Source organism: Chroicocephalus ridibundus, chromosome 1 (assembly GCF_963924245.1).
Source record: "Chroicocephalus ridibundus chromosome 1, bChrRid1.1, whole genome shotgun sequence".
Taxonomy (NCBI): Eukaryota; Metazoa; Chordata; class Aves; order Charadriiformes; family Laridae; genus Chroicocephalus; species Chroicocephalus ridibundus.
Genome location: NC_086284.1, coordinates 155,682,221 through 155,702,309, shown reverse-complemented (window position 1 = coordinate 155,702,309; position 20,089 = coordinate 155,682,221). Strand labels below are relative to the sequence as shown.

Below are 20,089 nucleotides of genomic sequence, written 5' to 3'. Positions count from 1 at the left end.
GGTTGGAAGGGACCTTAAAGATCGTCTAGTTCCAGTCCCCCTGCCATGGGCAGGGACATCTCCCACTAGACCAGGCTGCTCAAAGCCCAATCCAACCCAGCCTTGAACACTTCCAGGGATGGGACATCCACGACTTCTCTGGGTAACCTGTTCCAGTGCCTCACCACCTTCAGAGTGAAGAATTTCTTCCTAATATCTAATCTAAATCTTCCCTCTTCCAATTTGAAGCCATTACCCCTCATCCTATCCAAAGAGTCCCTCCCCATCTTTCCTGTAGGTCCCCTTTAATTACTGGAAGGACACTATAAGGTCTCCCCAGAGCCTTTTCTTCTCCAGGCTGAACAACCCCAACTCTTTCAGCCTGTCTTCACAGGAGAGGGGCTCCACCCCTCTGATCATCTTCGTGGCCCTTCTCTGGACTTGCTCCAACAGGTCCGTGTTCTTCTTATGTTGGGGGCCCCAGAGCTGGATGCAGTACTCCAGGTGGGGTCTCACGAGAGTGGCGCAGAGGGGCAGAATCGCCTCCCTTGACCTGCTGGACACACTTATTTTGATGCAGCCCAGGATGCGGTGTCTTTCTGGGCTGCAAGCGCACATTGCCAGGTCATGTTGAGCTTCTCATCAGTCAGCACATCCAAGTACTTCTTCTCAGGGCTGTTCTCTATTCATTCTCCACCACCCAGCCTGTATTTGTGCTTGGGATTGCCCCGATCCATGTGCACTTGGCCTTGTTGATCTTCATGAAGTTTGCACAGGCCCACCTCTCAAGGCTGTCCAGGTCCCTCTGTATGGCATCCCTTCCCTCCAGCATGTCAACCACACCACACAGCTTGGTGTCGTTGGTAAACCTGCTGAGGGTGCACTCAACACCACTGTCCATGTTGCCAACAAAGATGTTAAACAGCACCTGTCCCGGTACTGACCCCTGAGGAACACCACTCATCACTGGTCTCTGCTTGGACATTGAGCTGTTCACCTCAACTCTTTGAGTGTGACCATCAAAGCCAATTCCTTATCCTCAGAGTGGTCCATCTATCAAATCTGTGTCTCTCCAATTTAGAGACAAGGATGTCGTGCGGGACAGTGTCAAATACTTTGCACGAGTCCAGGTAGATGATGTCAGTTGTTCTTCCCTTATCCACCAACGCTGTAACTCTGTTGTAGAAGGCTACACAATTTGTCAGACACAATTTGCGTTTAGTGAAACCATGTTGACTGTCACCAGTCACCTCCTTATTTTCCATGTGCCTTAGCAGAGATTTCACTAGGATCTGCTCCATGATCTGGCTGGGCACAGAGGTGAGACTGACTGGCCTGTAGTTCCCCAGGTCTTCCTTTCTTCCCTTTTTAAAAATGGGGGTTATATTTCCCCTTTTTCAGTCAGCGGGAACTTCACTGGACTGCCACGACTTCTCAAATATAATGGATAGTGGCTTAGCAACTTCATCCGCCAGTTCCCTCAGGACCCGCAGATGGATTTAATCAGGTCCTGTGGACTTGTGCATCTTCAGGTTCCTTAGCTGGTCTCGTACCTGATCTTCTATAGTAGGCAGTTCTTCATTCTCTCAGTCCCTGCCTTTGCCTTCTGTGACTTGGGTGGTGTGGCTAGAGCTCTTGCCAGTAATGACTAAGACTAAAAAGTCATCGAATACCTCAGCCTTCTCCACATCCCAGGTAACCAGGTCTCCTGTTTCCTTCTGGGCTGTTGGAATGCAAGGATACATGCTCTTTATGAAGGACAGGCAGGGAAGACAAGGAGGGGGTGTTGCCCTCTGTGTCAGTGACCAGCTGGAGTGCATGGAGCTCTGCCTGGGGACAGACGAGGAGCCCACCAAGAGGTTATGGGTCAAGATTAAAAGGAGGGTGGGGACAGGTGATGTTACAGTGGGGGTCTGCTACAGACCACCCAACCAGGAAGATCGAGTGGATGAGTCCCTCTGTAGACAGATAGGAGCAGCCTCACGTTCGCAAGCCTTAGTCCTCTGGGGGGACTTCAACCATCCCAATATCTGTTGGAGGGCATAAGCAATCCAGGAGGTTCCTGGAATGCACTGATGATAACTTCCTTCTCCAAGTGATAGAGGAGCCAACAAGGAGAGGTGCTGTGCTGGACCTTGTTCTCATCAACAAGGAGGTGCTGGTAGGGAATATGAAGCTTGTTAAAGAAAAACAAGCAGGTCTGTTGACTTTAGTGATTGCAAGGGGCAGACAGCAGCCTCTGTTCTGTCTAAATACCACAAGTGCTGGTGTCCGTTCCTGCATTTGGTTCAAAAGTTTGGTGTAACGTCATCTAGGAAAGCTAGTCCAGAGCCATGCCTCATAAATCTCCAGTCATATCATAATTCAGCATCCTGTCCTTCTCTTCTGTCTTAGATAAGTCAATCGTACTGAGTTAGAAATCAGCTTCATACTATCATTATTCCTATTCAAGCACAATTTCATATTAGATATTTACATACAGATTTACTGTCACTCAAAATGTATTTGTTCTGAGTTAAGGAAGGCATGTCTGTTATAGGAGTGCTACATAAGAGCCGGTAGGGGTTGAATTATCTGGATTTGCACACGTTAGTAACTTCGCAGCATTTTCACAACCTGGTTGCCTGACATCCTTGTACTTCATTATCACAGTCATTAATTCCTTTGTTATTGCAGAACAAAGGAAGATAAATATGTTGCCATGACAACAATGAAGCATCTTAATAATTAACAGACCAATTAGCTATCTTGTGAAATGCTGTGACTCAGAACAGATTCTAGGCACTATGTAATTAGAACTTTGGCTTACTAGAGCAAAAGTGCTGCTGGTTCCCGTTGGGAACAGCCATACAGCTGCACTGTTTTACTTAGTGACATCTTGCAACAATGACTATGTTCACTAGAGGTTCTTACATGCCCGAAGTTTGAAAATTTGAAAGGTTAGAAGTCATAGATTTGGGGTTTTATATATTACTTTTACAAGTATTAACTCAGATCTTCATAAATGCAAGAGAAAGCGAGGAAAAGAGAATTTGTCATGTATCCACTCAAACTGGAAATGCAATACAGTCAGCTTCACTGTTTCCCTGCGTAGAGAGTTTTCTCAACTGCTTGTCTATGGCAGGGTTTGAACATGATTATCCAGATATCTCAGTACTACAGCTGCAGGCGTGAGGAGCACTCAGGAGAGCCTACCTGCACGTGTTTCATTAGCACAGGTAGAAGTGGCAGTAACGCAGTCTTCCTGCACTTCGTTATGAGTCAGAGATACTAGAGAGCTAGTGCCTAAATTGCTGCATACCCAAACATTTATTGCCACTACCTTTTGGATGGAGTTCAGTTACTTCCCTGTGTTTAGCATACCTTTGAGGCTGGACTTCTTGAAGGACAAAGGCACAAGGACAGCCCTAAAACTCCCTGAGGACAATATTGTACTTTTCTGACTAGTTAGGGCCTTTTGATCCCTCACTCCATTCCAATGTAGACATGGTATACTGTGAATTCAGTGAGTTTTAACATTTAAGAGAATAGAAAACCTTTCGATTTGTCTGCAAAAAAAAGAAAGGTAGAGTGTGTTATGAGAGGGGTGTATTGTTCATCTAAATTTGGCATCAAAACACCTGGATTTTTTGGAGCTACTTCAAATCTAGACTACAAAGTTCTCCCTCCCCTATTCTTGTGTTACGATAGGACTGCTCGATGCACCTACCAGTACTGAAACAGCCAAAAAGGGAAACGTTCTTGTCTATTATTTAATGGCTGCAAGTTACCCTCTTGTATCTCTGCTTGGCTGAACTGCGGTAGTTTTGTGCTTCAAGCCTTCTGCAACCACTTCACTTACAGCAAAAAATACAAATAATATCTATGAAATGAGTCCTGGTTGCTTTCAAATGGACAATTTGCATTTCTGATTTAAAGAAAGAAACACACAGCTGTGACACCTCTTGTTTTCAGAACACAACACCACAGGGAAACCAAGCAATAAGGCAAGGCTGCATCTGGCATTAATAAGCAATTGATTGCAAAAAGCAGAGGAAATTCTGACAATTAAATTGGTTTTTAATGGCAACTAAGTATGCTCACAGGAGGAGGTAGTGAGCTTTTCCAGTACAGATTGTTGGGGTGGTGAAGTACCAAGAAAATGTGAAAATGTCCAAAAAATAAACTGGACAGTGGGACCATCTGCTGATGCTTAATTCTATGAAGCTCTTTGACCGGTGTTTTTATGCTACCGTAAGGCTGTATGGCATACCAAGGGTTTGATTTCACTCTTAGTAGGAAAGGCACAAATTTCCATTGATTTTCATGATTCAAGATAAGCCCATAAATACATGTGCTTATGCAACAACGTATTCAGAATTACAAGGATTTAAACATATTGTTTCTTGCTAGGAGTACAGCTTTCTAATAAACTACACAGCAGAGTGTGAGAACAGAAGGAAAAAAAACCTGTAGCAGAAAATGTTGACCAAAACTCTGAAATGTGTTGCAGCCAGAACAAAATGTTCCAAATATGACTGGAGAAGGCAGCCTGTACCTCAGTTTAGCAAATGCCAAGCAGGTGTATATAAAATGTTGTAGGGTGGCAAAGCACTATGCTGAAAACCTCCAGACATGGCTCCGCGTGGCCTTTTCAGGTGGCCTTTTCAGGTGCCTTTCACAGCGATCAACATGAAGCTTGGTAAATATTTAATTGGAAACCCACCAAGGAATACCTCCAAAAATGAGGAAGTACTGATGACAATTCTGCAAGTGATTGCTTTTCTGCCTGACTATACTTTACTCAGGCCCTAGCACAGTGGGATCAAGCAATGTTGGAGCTGTCAACTTGTTTTGCGAAAGAACCTGAATTCAGCTTCAGCTGCATAGCCTGAAAACAAGGTTATAAATATATGTATTGCCAGGACACGGGGTGTCTCTCAGGCCAAGTAGCTCATTCTGAATTACCATTTCTTCTTGAGGATGTTTTAACACTTGCAAAACAATTGGGGTCGGGGGGCAGTATTTTAATTATTTTAAAGAGAGAAATCCTTACTAATTTGGTCGTCTTGTATTTTCTGCTTAGTAGTAGCCAGGTCTTTTCCCGGAGGTAACCATGGCTCATTTTGTGTGTGTGTGTATGTGTGCAGGCACAATTCTTTCAGGAGGCACTTGCCAAGGCAGATGCAAGTGTCCAGTGTTGATTTTAACATGGGGACAGATCCGATTTTGCAAAGGGGAGAGACGACAACCAGCATTGGGAGAATAAAACCGGAACTCTACAAACAGAAGTCTGTGGATTCTGATGGGCAACAAGAAGATGTGAAAACATGTGGAAAACTTAACTTCACTCTCCGGTATGATTATGAGAATGAACTTCTGGCTGTCACAATTGTCAAAGCCTTAGATCTACCTGCTAAAGACTTCACAGGAACATCCGACCCCTACGTTAAGATTTATCTGCTTCCAGATAGGAAAAAGAAGTTTCAGACACGAGTTCACAGAAAGACATTAAATCCTGTCTTTGATGAAACCTTTCAGTTTCCTGTAGCCTATGATCAACTCAGCAACAGGAAATTGCATTTCAGTGTTTATGATTTTGACAGATTTTCTAGACATGACATGATTGGGGAAGTTATTCTTGATAACCTTTTTGAAGTCTCAGATCTCTCCAGGGAAGCCAATGTATGGAAAGACATCCACTGTGCCACCACAGTAAGTAATGTGTTCCAAAAGCATTAATGTGGTATTTTCATTTCTCTTTTGTAGTTTGTGGCAGAGCATCCTGTTTATCAGCAGAGTCTGGAAGGAAAAAAAAAAAAAGTTGTCAATGCCTTTAAGCACAGAGAATATGATGCTTAGGAAGCTATAAAGTGTAATTACTGAAAAATCTTCTGGGAACATGCCATCACCCTTGTGGCTCACAGTGCAAATATAAATTAAGTTTATTAATTAAATAGTATATCACCAAAGTCACTGCTTAACAAGAACAATTAAAATTCTCCTGTTAGCAGAATACCCTGTCCTTCAAAATGACCATCTATTAAGGAACAGGCCCTGTCCTGCTCTTGTTTGCAGATTTTCACAGGTTGGGAATCTTGTGAAGGAAGAGAGGGGGGCTAAAAATGCTTGAAGTGTAAAATGTTCTTCGCTGGCTGCCCCGTGCTTAGGGTCCCCAGTAGATGTATTGGTTTTGTTGCCTATTACTAGCAAGACTCAAGAAGCACAAGCAAGTAGAGTTAGGAAACAGATATTCTTTGTTTATTGTTGCAAGCAAGAAAAGGAGGCCTGTGCATAGAGGACAGGATGGATGACAGGCTACCAGCGGGAAAACCACCAGTCTCCAAACATTGTTTTTATTAACCTTGAAATCCAAACTCATCTTCCCTGGCTGGAATTTAAGGGGGGGAGGGTGGGGGGGAAAATTAAGTGGTGGAGTGTGGGGGGTTTTGTTGGTTTTGTTTTTTTTAACTACTATGCTATTTATACAGAATTTCTCCCATCTCTTGTTCTGTGGAGATATCCCAAACAGTCTGAGTCATCCCTTGCTTTGAGTATGGGCTGGACTTCCACAGCAGGGATGAACAGAGGACAGAGCAGTACTAGACACTGCTTCAGTGACAGAAGCTTCTTGTCATCCCTTCAATAGAGCCGGAGACTTCCCATGCCTCTTTTCCCAAATGTGTTTGTGCTGTTCATACCTGCTAGGCAGGGAAGTCTAAGGCTGCATGACAAGGAGGACAAAGAGGAGTGGTATTTCCTCACTGGTTTGAGCATAAGCAATGTGTTTCCTAAGGACCGAGAAATATTAGGGAGTGCAGCATAGTGAAGAGAGTTTTTGAATGTGAATTCACAAAAACAGCTATTTGTTTTAACTGCTGGGTCTACCAAACGGATCTGAACAGCCTCCGGCCCACCTCCAGAAAACCGCATCTGTGTTTGCTTAGTTTGATCAACCTCAGGTTTCAGGTAAATTTAAGAACTGTGTTCTCAAGCTTAAAATTGAATCTGTGTTTAAGGTCTTAGAATAATAGCCCAGTAATAATTTTTTAAATTTCTTCTAGCTTTGATATTATCTTCAGTACTTTAGTAATCATTTAAATGCTCACCGGTCCTTTGCAACAGGCGCGTGTGTGAGATTTTTAGCTGATAACTAGAATGGCTTCAGCAAATTAGAATCCCTGAACTATTCATCATTTGTTTTGAGCAGATTGAAATGCCATACCAAATTATGCAGTTGAGAGACATATTAATATACATCTGGATGAAAATGGTTGCTAATCTTGGCACTGAATTCTAATTCAAATTTCTTCCTTACTAAAGGTTAGCACTTAGCACTTAGAGCGCTTAATTCACTCTGCTGGTGTTCTACAATGTCTGAAGTTTAAAAGAAAGCATGGAGTTTTTGGATTTCAGCCTTTCAGCCAGTATAGTTTGCAGTATTCTCTGTGTGTGAATAAGTTGTCTCCACTTAAACCATTAACAATAAACACATAAAATTGAGATATCCTCTATCATTGGGTGACTGCATCAGCTTTTACAAGCCTTACACAATCCTCAGAAAGGCAAGTAAGAAACTGATTAAATTTATTTTTCCTGGCAAAATGAAATCCTCTTATAAGATATCCTGATACTATATGTGCAATGTGCTGCCTTGTGTTTTACTTCAGCTGTTTCATGTAGATTAAAATTGGTTAGTAATAAAGGTTTCTAGTTCTGCCATTTCAGAAACTGTAAGGTGAGGGAGCCAATCCTGCACAGGAATAAACAGTGTATAAGATGTTAAGGAACGGAGAATTACAGCTTTAAGCACTAGATCTAAAGTTTACCAAAGTCACTAAATAGCAGTTAAATAACAAACACTTGCCAGACTCAATTGGACTTGGATTAAACTGTAAAAAAAAAAGATCTCTCTAGTTCTACAGTTAGTGAAAAATAACTTCACTCCAGGCAAGTGGTGCTTTGGTGCTCATAAAGAATCTTTAAAAAACAAACTGCCTGTCTCAGTGGGAAGGTCCTTACACAGTAGAGCATAGGAACCAAGATGCAATTCTGCAAATATATTTCTCATGCTTTTTCCTTCTTCACCTCTGCTCTGTTTTGTTGTATGTTCTGTGAAGTTTTTCAGCCTGTTGTTCAGACATGCTTCCTACACCCAGTGGTTTGCTCATGTTGTTGCTAAATGATAGATGGTAGAAAACGGCAGAAGTAATAGAACAAAAGACTGGTCCAAAACTGTAAAAACACAGCAGAAGTAGCCTCTCCTCAGCTTTGAGTCTCTTACACCTCTCCCATAGCCAAGAATTTTCTATTCAAAAGGTAGAGTGAGGGTATAAATAATTCCTATTACCTGCTTGGAAAGAAACTATTTTTATGACATAAGATTCTTGGAGTTGAACACCTACTAGGCAGATTTACCAAGGAAATGAACTGCAACATTTTACCAGTGACAGGATTTATCACAGGGGAACTGGAGATTCTCTGTTGTGCAAAGACTCTCTGCCAGTAGTTAACATCATTTTTAAAAGTTTTGCTTGCGCATCCGTAAAGGGTTTTTATTTGGTACAGGAAATACGCAGTCTGGGGAAAATCGGACTGGCTGGTTGCGCTGAGTCCTTTTGGCCATAAAACCAATGACTCTGTGGGAATCTACATTTGGATTATTATTTTTTTTTCTCATAATAGTAATTTGAAACTATTTTATGGAAGTGCAGGATTGGCCCCCCACATGCTCATTTTTATTCTTATGGTTTTCAACTGTTGATATTTATTCATCTTTTGTAGTTTGTATTTTGTTCCTTTATCTTTTCATTCATATCATTGTTTCTCTGTTATATGTTATGTAGAAAACCTACAGCTATTGTACGTGTATGTAGCATGTACCTGTTGTAAGTGCTAAAGCATTTTCATTTCTTAATGTTAAATTATCAAAGTAAATTTGGTGTAAAATTGGTTGTGGAAAAGAAGTATCCTAGATATCTGATGATATTAATATTCCCAAATTTTGCTTATAAATGGGTGATTGAATTTTCAATAAATAATCTATCATTTACTTCTGTTCGTTTGATTAATTAAAACCAAGAAAATCTTAAGAGGCAGCTTTGGACCACCTGTGAAGGTTGTTCAGTGTATTGGAATACTGTATTTCTTAATAAGCTTTAGGAAATCAATCCATAATATCAGAGGCAAACCAATAATATCAAATGGATTGTTTAGTCAATGTATCTAGCTTCTGTTTTCGCAAGATGCATGTCAGTTTTGCATACATTTCTGAGATTTTGTTACTAGCAAAATATACCGCATACTGTCAAAAAAGAAAACCCATTTATTGGAATTGCTAACAAGCACTTAAGTGCAAGTATTCATTGTTGTAAAATTGTTTAGCCAAAAAGACCACCTCTTGTGATCTAACACTTTCTGGATGTAAAAGTTTATTAACTTCCTATTATACTTTTAAAAATGATTGATTGCTTCGGAAATCTCTGCCTCTAACGTCATTGCTTGAAAATATTGACAAGTGATTGTCAGAAACATTTTTTTTTCCAAAGGTACTGTGTGAACTCTCTTAGTATAATCAATTACAGGAAACTCTGCAATTGGTAAAAAAAAATAGCGCTCAGAATTTAGATGAAAGCCATTTCCAGCACAGTGGTAGTCTCTTGGGGATGTTAGTCATGGAGCTGTCATATACTTGTAGCCTCTTGAATTATCTCACGTAGACAGATGGAACTTGATTATTATTTAGTTTTCCGGCACCAGGCATTTAAGTGCTGCAGTTCTCTGATTTGTGAAGTGGGATATGAAAGAAGGTTTTGTAAGGACACAGACTTCATGTGATGCCCATGATGTGTGATTGCTGTTTCTAGACCACCTGGAATATAACTGAATAGCATTGCTGCAAAAAACAGAAGTGCTTAAACACCTTTTTTTTTTTTTAATAAGCGGGACAGTAAGATTTTGTCTCAGTTCACTTAGCTCAAACACTTGCTAAAGTAGGATGTCAAAGAGGTAATGCTGATAGCTGTTGGCCTCTGTTATGGAAAAACATTCTTCTGACTTCCTGACCAAACAAGAATGAAGCCCAGCTCTGCAGTTCACCCAGAGAGATTGCAGACATTATCTTTGCTTAGTTTTCTCCATAGTTCACTATTTCATAAGTAGACAGAAAACAGCACACTAGACCTTACTCTGAGTAAGGCAATAGTGGCATAGAGCTGACAAAGATATGTCTATGGCAGTCAAACTTTGAGGCTACATTGTGAGGATTGTCCTGGTTTTTAGTGTTGAAAGAGCAGCACTATCAGGAAATGTTTTATCACCAGCAGCGTAGTGGACTATGCCCTACGGTTAGCCACCCTCCTCAGAATAGACTTAGACTATTAGTGTTTCTGGAAATGTACATAAAAGCTTTAACACAATGTGAAAGAGTTGTGAAGGAGTATAGAAGCATTTATCATCTCTATAATAGGAACAGCCCCTTTAAAGCCAAGAATAGCTGGCGCTTGTCATTTCTACTCAGGACCAGCAACACAGAGGATTCAGGTAATCACCTGCTCCTGAGCAGATGAGAGAATACTCCGGGTCAGCTTTTACAGTAAATGTGTTGAGGTTTTTCATTTAGGTTTGGGACTGCTTTATGTCTGGGGGACAACTAGAAAAGGTGATGGAGAAAGGGTGGGTTTCTGTCCAGTTACTGAAAGCGGTGGGGGTATTATTGAATGTTTCTTTTCATTTGAAACAACAAATGATTTGAATATTCTGCTTTGATAGAGGCAAACTACTAGTTTCAGTCTACCTTAAAAGTAAGAAACATTAGATGAACTAAGTCCATGGTTTTCTCAAGGGAAATTAATATCTCTGAGTCCAGGCGGTACCGTGGTAGCTATGCTAAGGTGTACGGCTTGACTGACCTGCTGTGCCCTAAGTGCTCTCTGAGTTTCTTGCTGCAGATAGTCTCTTTGCAATCAATGTATTGCTGCTTCGGAAGATCATTTTTATATGGGAAGCCACTTACATTTTGGTTCATGCATGTGCCAGTAGATGCCTCGGTTAGTTCACAGAAGTACCTCTGTTCTCAGATGTTGTGAAGCAGAAATGGGCTTCCTTGCTGCCAGGCAAGATGAAACTACCCCCCTGGTGCATGAGACAGATGGTTTTGTACAGAGGGAGTGACAAAAGAAGGACTCAGGAGGCTTTGCGGGGTGTTACTGAGAGCATCCAGCCTGCTGGACCCAGTGTGCTGTCTCAGGGAGTCCTCTCCAGGCCATCAGGACTGCAGTCAGCAGCTGTGCTTACCCAGAGCAATTAGGATGTCAGGTGAAAACAAGCACGAGGCCTCCCCAAGCAGGAGACACAGTCATTATAGAGCAACGGGCCCCACTGCTTCCATACTGTCTTCCACAGAGGCAAGAACAAACACAAACCTCATTGATTCATTTCCCAGGACAACAGCTCGATCAATAAGTGGTGCTGGGAGGGAGAAAATGAGTTTGATTTGATATGCAAAGAATAACAGGAGAGGAAAATAAATATTAGCTGTGGGGACAAGGTTCCCAAAGTAAAATCCCCTTGAGAGGTGGTAGAATTAGCTCTCCACTTTGAGCGTCCTGTAACTTTTACAACTTCTGTGTTAGCATAAATACCATCAAAGTCTACATGCATAGATGAGAAAATAAACTGATAGTTTTCTGTACGGCTCCTTCCTGTCATTAACTCTTGATCTATACCTCAAAACCAGAGATGTCTTAACACATTCTTAGCTAACTGTCTGGGAGGACAGATATCCCTCCTCTTTTTTTTTCCGTCCAACCCCCAACATTTATAGTTATGTTTTATTTTATCGCTGATTCTTGAAGCTTGAGGTCAGTAGTTCTTACTGGAAAGGAGGAATTTATGTAACGTGTTTCTAAACAGAACAAGAAAAAAAGAGAGAGAGAAAGAGAAATCTGTCCTTTGAGAGAATTATCTTCCTGCAGTATTCAAGTCTAGATCTGCCAATGCATTTTTCTTTAAATTTACACACTATACAGAAAAGCAATTTTCAGTGTGACCAAAGGAAGCAGCTAAAAGTCTAGGAATGTAAATGCCTGAATAACTTCTTTGGTATCTGAAAAATTGTTGTTACTTAGTATAGACGCTTACTCAAAATACAGCAGGAAAATGAAGAGAAAAAAATTTGCAAATCACTTTTTTAGGAATCAATACAAAACAAATTCATGCCATGCTTCGTATTTTTGCTATGCTACTCTTACATGCAATCTTTAAACCATAATTTAAATTACAATTAATAGGAAAGTAGTTCTGGATATTAAAATTGAGATTAAGAATTAAAATGATTACTTACTGTGTGTTATGATGATCTGAATTATAATGAAAGTAACAAGGAATTTTTTGAGGGAATCTCATTTCTAATGCAGTATTAATTGTGCAAATACTTGTTACCTTAACCATGGAAATTAATGACACACTAGTAACAATAAAAGTGACAACAAAATAAAGCTTTTAGTTCCAGTAACATTTATATAGCTCTTTATCAGAATCTATAGCAAGTTGCTCTTCTAAGACTTTATTTGAATAGCAAAACCTGAAAAACTAGAGAAAAAGAAGAAAAAACAAACATTGGTAAAAAAAAGGCATAGAGTTCATTTGTGATCCAAAAATGACACCTTATTTCACATACCAGCTCCCTATAAGCTTTTCACTTCTGCTAGCAGAGGAAAACGGTTAAGATCTTGGATTACAGGAGGGAGACTGTAGAAGTCCTTATGCTGTCAGTGTAGTCAGTTAATAGTTTTTCCTGTTCAATTCAGACTTATGGGTGGTGATACGTGAGAAGAAACTACCCTGAATATGGAAGGACCTCTAACTTCCTCACTGAATTTGTGGAGGTACTTAGCTACAAGTTGCCGGTTCTGTTGAATTTAATGGAAACAACTGGGAAAATTAGTTGCAATAAGATACAGCAAAGCTTTCTCCAGCAACAGCTGTTCTAAAAACTCAATCAGGCTGATTAACACTCCTCTGCAAGGGCTTCAACCTTCTCCTCACATGCCTCCCGTTTATCCCTATTTTGAGTAGGGAGCACAGCCTCTGTAGAAATGCTGCTACATCTATAGGCATAAGTGTGAAAATGAGAGCACTGGTGTCCATTGGGGCTGATAACAAAAACAGAATAAGGACCTTTTTTCATCCAACTTTGCTAACCCCTGGACTGATTTCCCAGAAGCCCATAAAGCAGGGAATGCGTACAGAGCCTTGGTAACCTAATGGAAAAAATTATTAGCACATCCATTCAGGTGTGGTTGCTTGTGTCAGATAAGAATTACTCTATTTGAAGAATCTGTATTCTGTAGATAAAAAACCCCAAGTTCATCTGAATAGCTGACATATGCATTTCAGATCAGTGTTTTTGTTTTATTTGTTCTAGCATTGCTATGCCAGAAAATGGATTGGATAGTGAGGTAAACCGGGAGCCATAAAAATAGCTGAAGCTGGTATAGCACTTACCACTGTTCCAGTTCCTTAGTTCTGTATGATGGCTTGTGTGCACAAAAGGGACATAGATGAAGAAGAGATATGCAGTACCAACAAATGCTTCCTTTTGCATTAGTGCAGCTGTGCTAGATGCTGCATTTTTTGTACTGGTTATTGGAAGTTGGGGGGGGGAATCATTATGAGCATCTGTAAAGCTAGCTGTTAATTGAAATCTAAGTTTCATTTAGTAAGAAAAAGGAAAACTCAAAATAGGCCTAGGAAAGAGATAAAATCTCATGGGAGTTACCTAAGTAATGTGCAATTATATGATACATGTAAGACAATTTGAAGCACAGTTAAAAATTTGCATAAAAGGCAACCACTGGGTCCAGGTTTGTGTCTTCTGAGTTGTGTTTTGTTTGAGGTGGACTGTAATGCAGACGTGATTTTTGAGGGCAGTCTCTGCCTTGGCTTCCTCAGATTGGCTTGTACTGAAGGGTTCCTGTCAGATGACTTGTATGAACTTAATTATCTAGTGATTATAAAGTGAGAAAAATATGAATTTTCTAGAGCACCAGGATTCTGAAGTAATTTAAATCCTATTTTTAAATCTCAATTAAAATCAGTAACACTTAAGGATCCAGGTCATTTAAATATGTTACTCGTGATAATCAATGTGGTAGACAAAGACTAAAGTTTAAATGCTGAGCCTTACTTTGCTCATCTAGGTCTGGACTTGTGTTTTTAGCTCCAAATTCAAGAACATTTAGTGCTTAAGTTAACAAAAAAGTGTGGAGGGGAAATGATGATATCCCAGGCATTTTACCTAATACTCAGTCTCTGATGCATCATATACATATGCATAATTTTAGTCTTAATCCTTCAAAAGAACATTTAAAAGTTCCTAAGTCTTTGGATTCACCCCGTTTGATTGATTTCCAAAGAATATTTATTTTAATGATGCATTTTAATGTCTTAATTCCCAGTTGCCCTATGACCTGTAGAGGTCCTAACAAAATATTGTCAGTTCACTCCAGTATGAAGAAAGACCACCAATCTCAGCAGATGTTTGGAGTAGAAACTGAGTAAAAGTAAAAAGTACTAGGACTTTGTATTCCTTACTAACCAAAAAGACACTGTCTACAAAACTTTCAGAAAAAAATCAGCTGCCACAACTGATACCAAATTAAATTAAAAAGATAAAATCCTCAGAGTTGTTTAAAGGATTCTGAAAGAACCTGTCCTTTAACTCAATCAGAGGACCATGGGAACTCCTAGTCTGTGGTGGCAATCTGTAACAGCCAGTTCTGTCCACCAGGAGGTGAATTAAATGGTGTCTACAGAGTAGTGCTGGATCACTACTAATTTTATTTCTCTCCCTTTGATCTTACAATGAGTGACTCATAAATGTCTTTGATATAGATGACAGTGTTTACTTGAAATAGTATCTATTCTGGTCTACTGCAGAATTTATCTATTGAAATAGCATGTAAAGCAACATGAGTGTTGTTCCACAACAAGAAAATCAGATATTTCAGGGCAGCACAAGGCACGTTTTTTTCCAGGTATAGGTCATAGGTGTCAGAAAATGCCTGCATAAACAGTGTAGTGGTAGAGAGTCTTTTCCAAATCCTAAAACCATCCCTTACCACTTCACACTGAGTAGCCAGTAACACTGGTTACAGAGCTCTGATAACTTCAGTACATCTGCCTTTTGTACAGTCTGCTGTGCGGAGCAAATAGATTCACCTCATTTATTATCCAACCATTTCTTTTTGCATAAAGGCATCTTGCTCATTCATCGCATGGTCAAAACCACTGGATTTGATTGTAGGGGATTTTCCAAATTCTTTTTCAATATAACTTAAGTACACAGTGTTCAGAAAGGAAAGAAAAAAGACTGAGCATAAGCCTCAAATGGTTGCCATTTTATTAAGCCTGACGCTTTTCTCTGCTCTTCAAAAAAATATGGTAGAGTAACCACCATATGGAGTTTTGCAAGTATTTTGAGCAACGTTTTTTTTAAAGTATTTAAGTCATGGGAAATAGTCCTGTCTGTATTCTTGTTTATCATTTGAACTTACCCAATCTTTTAAGTGCCTATTCAGTTTCTCTTCAAAAAGCAATAATAGAATAGTCAAATTCATACTTCCATCTTCCAAAAATGACTTTTTCTCTATTCACCTACACAAGTCGTCTCTCTGAAGAAGGAAGAATTATTCCTTTTTATGAGCTGCCCACTGTGTTTAATGATCCAACTCATCTTCATCACCTCTCTCAACATAGACCTTAAACTTTGAAGCACTGGATGTGGGGGAACCATATTTACTTTTCAAACAAAAGAATGAGATCTTTTTGAGATATGGGTATGAGGAACAGCAATCAGACTCTGAATTCAGAATGTAATGCTAGTAACAGAAGCTGTGCTTAAAACAGATTTCAGGTATGACAAAAACTGTAAAATACAACAGAGCATTTGCCACTGTAACAAATGAGTGAAAAGAATTGCACTTAATTTCTTCAAGTTTTATTTATATTTTCTGTTACAGAAAAGTGACTTTATTAATGTACTCTGTGGTACAAAATTCTGCATGCTGTGTGGCAAAGGAAGGGGCTGGGCTAAGGAGTTGTCAAATAGCTGTATTATCCTATGTTGACTGAATGAGCTAAATCGTTTTGAAATCCTGAGAAATCTGAAACCCTGAAATCCCGAAAAGGATGAAATTTGCCCTCAGTGCATGTTCACGTGCTTATCAATCTATTAACTTTCAGAACAGAATCCCAGCAAAATGACTGAACATGTGAATTGACCAACCTACAAAAAAAAAGTCAATATTTTATTAACAGTGCAACAGAGAATTTAAAGCTATTCTAAAACTGCATTCTTCAATTAAAAGTCTGCAATACAGAGAGGAAAAAACAAAACAAAGCAAAACACTCTGGAGCATGTGATTAAGTCCATCTTTACTCAAGAAAGATCTGAAGTACCAATTTCAATTTAGACAGAGTATTAACCCAGAGAAAGTCAATAAAACTGTTCATATAAGCAGCTGAAAAATGTGAACAGGAAGCCCCAGTCTGTCTCATAACTATAAGCAATGTATTTGTCATCTACACATCAATCATTATTTTAGTATGTATCATTTAAAAATATATCATGCTTCCCTTCTGATGCGAAAACAGCTGTACCATAAATCCAGCAGTTCTCAAACAAATTTGTACTCCTGGGATAGCTGTAGGTTTGACAGATAAAACATTGAAGCTAAGATATTAAAAATAAGCTTTTTAGTAGTACTCAAAAAAGAGTCCTTTGAGATTGCATGAGCATGCTTGAGAGTGGCTGCCTTACAGAAGTGACTTCCTTACGTGCTCCTTACAAACTCATATTTAAAAATCCTGAGTTTTTCTTAATACAGAGTTTTCTTTGGGCTTTTTGGGGGGATGTATTTAAAATCTTAGAAGAACAGAAACAATTTAGAACATAACTAACATCTCAACAACTGAACCTTTGCAGTATTAGGATAATGCTGTGAGAAAAGAAAAAATAAGAACTCATGGAACCTCCCTTCCTTATATTACATTTCTCAAACGTTGTAGCATCTGAACTATACAGCAACATCATATTGCATAAATTCACAGCACATTTTCTCAACATAGAAACTATATCTTTGTGAAGGTTATTAAGATCCATATGGCCCTTGTCCATCTTTCCAAGTATATTATCCTCCAAAAAGTTGCTGTTGAGCCAGGAAAATTGTAGATGCTACTCCTTTACTTTGCTTTTCTTCTAGATCAGAACACAGTAAGAGTAATAAAGCAAGCATCTTTTACAAGCACATTTGTCTTTTTAAAGCACTTAGGATAAACTTTTCATATGCATACATGTGTGCAGAAATAAAGCTCCTACATAAATTCCAGTGGCTAAAAGTCATGTAAATGTACGCGATCAAAATATCCCACCAGATTTCTTTCTATTGGGGATGGTGGAGTTTGAGTCTTTTCAAGAGCAGAACTTGATATTCTACATTCAGCATCTTTTCATTTGTGTGAATTCAACACAAACATATCAGGAATCCCGAAAGTTTTGACTCTGCTTTTGTTTTAATATCTCAGTTTAGTAACTCTAAATCCCATCACTGAAATATTATCCTGTTGATACTCTTTCTGTCCTTTATGGAAATAATTTCTGAAAATTATTTGTGACCTGTTCAAAAGCACATGAGGCTGCAAAAGAAGTCTCTTATGTTAAAAAAAGAAATTCTAAAATTTTGCATGGTCTGAACTGAATTGTTGGCAGTATGGTCAGATTTCTAATCATTGCTTTTCTTTTTCAGGAAAGCATAGATTTGGGTGAGATCATGTTTTCCCTTTGTTATTTGCCTACTGCTGGGAGAATGACGTTAACAGTCATCAAATGTAGGAATCTCAAAGCAATGGATATAACTGGCGCATCAGGTGAATCTACTTTTTTTTTAAATAAAAAGGCAGAGTCTCTTCAGGAAAGGGACCAATAGGAACTCCTTGGGTTTTGTGTGTTTAGCATGGTTGTGAAATGGAAGTAGTGGGAGAATGGGTATAGGCCTTGTACAGATCTACTGGCTATCTTTGGTCTGGCAGTCAATATGTCTGTTCAGAATGCCTGTACCTTGACAGCATATTGGAAGCAGTGTTTGCCAGCATCACTAAAATTGTTGTAATTTTTTGTCTTATCAATATGACATTCCAACAAAAAAATACTGCTTTTATGCTACACATCTGAATGCCTTTGAGTCCAAATGCACACGACTGATTATCTGTTACTCAGATCCATATGTCAAAGTGTCACTGATGTGTGAGGGTCGAAGACTGAAAAAGAGGAAAACGACCACGAAGAAGAACACGCTCAATCCTGTTTATAATGAGGCCATCATCTTTGATATCCCTCCAGAGAATGTGGACCAGGTCAGCCTCTCCATTGCAGTGATGGATTACGATCGGTAAGCACAGTTTGCTTTCTGACCATTAATCTTCGGTGAGAAGTTACCTGATCATTGCAAGCGACTGCTTTCTACCTCCTTGAACTTTCAAGTAGGTTCAGTGTCACAAAAGATAAAACCTTTGGGTCTTTTCCTGAAGAGGTTTAAAGCTTCTACACCTTTTAGAGCTCAGGCCATTTTCTCTGTGTTATAAATAACTGTGATGAGGAAGAAAAGTGGCTCAATCTTCTTATGGGCCACTAGCCTTGGCATACATTTCTGTCCCCCTCTGGTGGCTGGACTATGTAAAAACTTTGCAAATCGGGTATGTCTCCCAGTTTAAAAAAAGCTCTCATACCTCTAATCTCTATTTAAATGGCAGGTATTTGAAGTCAAATAAAATTTAGATGACTAAAAAAGAATTAGATTCTAATTACCTCGTTGAATTAAGTCACAATTAATTCTTTGGTTGACTCAATAAAGAAGCTTTGTAACCTTTGGGTTCAGCCCTCGCTAATAACAAATCTGAGCCTCAATTATCTATGTCCTCACTGAGAACTGACAGGAAGAGACTCCTGCGTGGCACAAGGACTGTAGGTTAAACTAGACAGTGACTGACAGAATCGTGCCTGAGCCAAGTCTGCTTCATTCAAGTGCTATTAGTAATGAGCTCTTGAGATTGCAGAGCAAATAAACAGTGAAGCCTACTTTAGTAATACGAACCTTCAGCTTGTTTTTCCTTGCCATCAGATTTCTGATTGTCCTCCAACTTCTGTCAGGAAGACTTTCTCAGTCAGATGTGAAAGGGGCACGGTGGTGCTGTTAGAGGGAGAAGAGCACAGTAACTTGTACACTTTTCAGTCCTCTTCAGCTGCTCCTTTCAAAGCGTTTGCTAAGAGGAAGTTAGGAAACGTTAGTCTAAGGTACATATAGGCAAGAGACAGAAAATTACTTTCTGGAGTCCCTCAATAAGTCTATGGCACTGCCAGGAGTAAGAAGTATTAAAGGTATAGCCTGTTACGGCTATGTCTCTTGCCTTTCACATTTTTCACTGAAGTTCCAATGACCACAACAGTTAAATCTGGGAAATGTAGTGTGAAATCATGTCTGAAGGATTCATAGCAGGAAATATATTCCCTACCATTTTCCTTCACCTTACTCTCCCACAAAATTTAAGCATGCTTTCCTTCTAGATCATTTGGTGTATTACGGTCTTTTTCTGTCCTTGTGTCTTTCGGTTTGTAACGTTTTAATGACAAGGGTTAAGTGTTCATTGATATTTTTATAGCTGCTGGAAGCACGCTGGTAGTGGCTGGACATTTTTGATGCTACCATTACAGAACTTAATATTACTATGGTACCACTAAAACTAATACCTGTAATATGTAAGGTGAAAGTTTTGGGCATGTATTCTGTGCCCCACTAAACCGTTAAACAGAATTATACAACAGATGTTATTAAAACTATTTTTATTAAAAAATTTCTGCCTCTCTGCAATTCTCAGAGTAGGGCACAATGAGGTCATTGGGGTATGTCGGACAGGAATTGATGCTGAAGGGCTTGGAAGAGATCATTGGAATGAAATGCTGGCTTACCCACGTAAACCAATAACTCACTGGCATCCACTAGTAGAGGTAAGAAGTAGGGAAATTTTCTTCTTCTCTGTATATTGAATGTTTTTGATTCTTTCGTACCTATGGGCT

At 39.4% G+C, this 20,089-nt stretch overlaps 1 protein-coding gene across 2 annotated transcripts in view; it reads left to right on the top strand.

Moving 5' to 3' along the window:
* SYT10 (synaptotagmin 10) overlaps positions 1–20,089 on the top strand; it is a 49,377-nt gene that overhangs the window by 15,844 nt on the left and 13,444 nt on the right. For both annotated transcript variants that reach the window (XR_010069024.1, XM_063319579.1), the window contains exons 3-6: positions 5,109–5,673; positions 17,766–17,886; positions 18,236–18,407; positions 19,891–20,020. Coding sequence is in view for 1 of the 2 variants with exons in the window: in XM_063319579.1 (XP_063175649.1) it covers positions 5,109–5,673; positions 17,766–17,886; positions 18,236–18,407; positions 19,891–20,020 (988 nt within the window). In the remaining variant the exon portion in view is untranslated. The remainder of the gene's footprint in view (positions 1–5,108; positions 5,674–17,765; positions 17,887–18,235; positions 18,408–19,890; positions 20,021–20,089) is intronic.